The 644-nt window shown below is 64.1% G+C and overlaps 1 protein-coding gene across 1 annotated transcript in view; it reads left to right on the forward strand.

The window, feature by feature from the left end:
- TNFSF9 (tumor necrosis factor (ligand) superfamily, member 9) overlaps positions 1–644 on the forward strand; it is a 7,877-nt gene that overhangs the window by 5,523 nt on the left and 1,710 nt on the right. The window contains exon 2 of the mRNA XM_014531872.1: positions 479–620. Coding sequence (XP_014387358.1) covers positions 479–620 — 142 coding nt within the window. The remainder of the gene's footprint in view (positions 1–478; positions 621–644) is intronic.

Below are 644 nucleotides of genomic sequence, written 5' to 3' on the forward strand. Positions count from 1 at the left end.
GGCCCGCCTCCCCGACTCCCCGCAGGTGAGATGCGCCCCTTCTTGGGACTCCTTCTCTACCCTGCACCCTGGGCCGACCCCCTTCTGCACCACGAGTCCCGGAAAGCACCCCTTCTTTATCCAGGACATGGGGGGGCACCCCTGCTCACCTTGTACCCCCGCGAGACCCCATCTGCATCCGGTACCCTAGGGCGGGGCCCTTTCTCCATCGCGGACCCCGAGGGGCACTTCGAACCTTTGAGGGGACCCGCTCTTTCCCCCTAACTCCCGGAGAACCTAGGTTTCCTCCCGGACCCCTGGGGTGTCCCCCTTTTCCTCCCAAGACCTCCCTGTTCCCAGCCACCTGGAGGGTTCACACTTATTTTCGGTCTTGAGTCCTGGTGGGTGCTGTCCTTGCAGACCCCACGGATTGGGGCCGGTTGAGCCCCCAAGTTGAGGTGTGCGTGTGCGTGGATGTTGGGGTGCTCTTTTGGAGGAGGGGGAAAGGAGAGCGGAAGGGCTGCGCAGACGCGGTGCGGCACTTTTCAGGGGGCTGCGGAGTGGTTGGGGGACCCTCCACTCACTTTCTGCCTTTCCTCCTCAGGATGTGGGCGTGTTCGCGCAGCTGGTGGCCCGAGATGGTGAGTGTCCTGCCCCATCCCTCT

The sequence above is a fragment of the Myotis brandtii genome, unplaced genomic scaffold (genome assembly GCF_000412655.1).
Source record: "Myotis brandtii unplaced genomic scaffold, ASM41265v1 scaffold827, whole genome shotgun sequence".
NCBI classification, from domain to species: domain Eukaryota; kingdom Metazoa; phylum Chordata; class Mammalia; order Chiroptera; family Vespertilionidae; genus Myotis; species Myotis brandtii.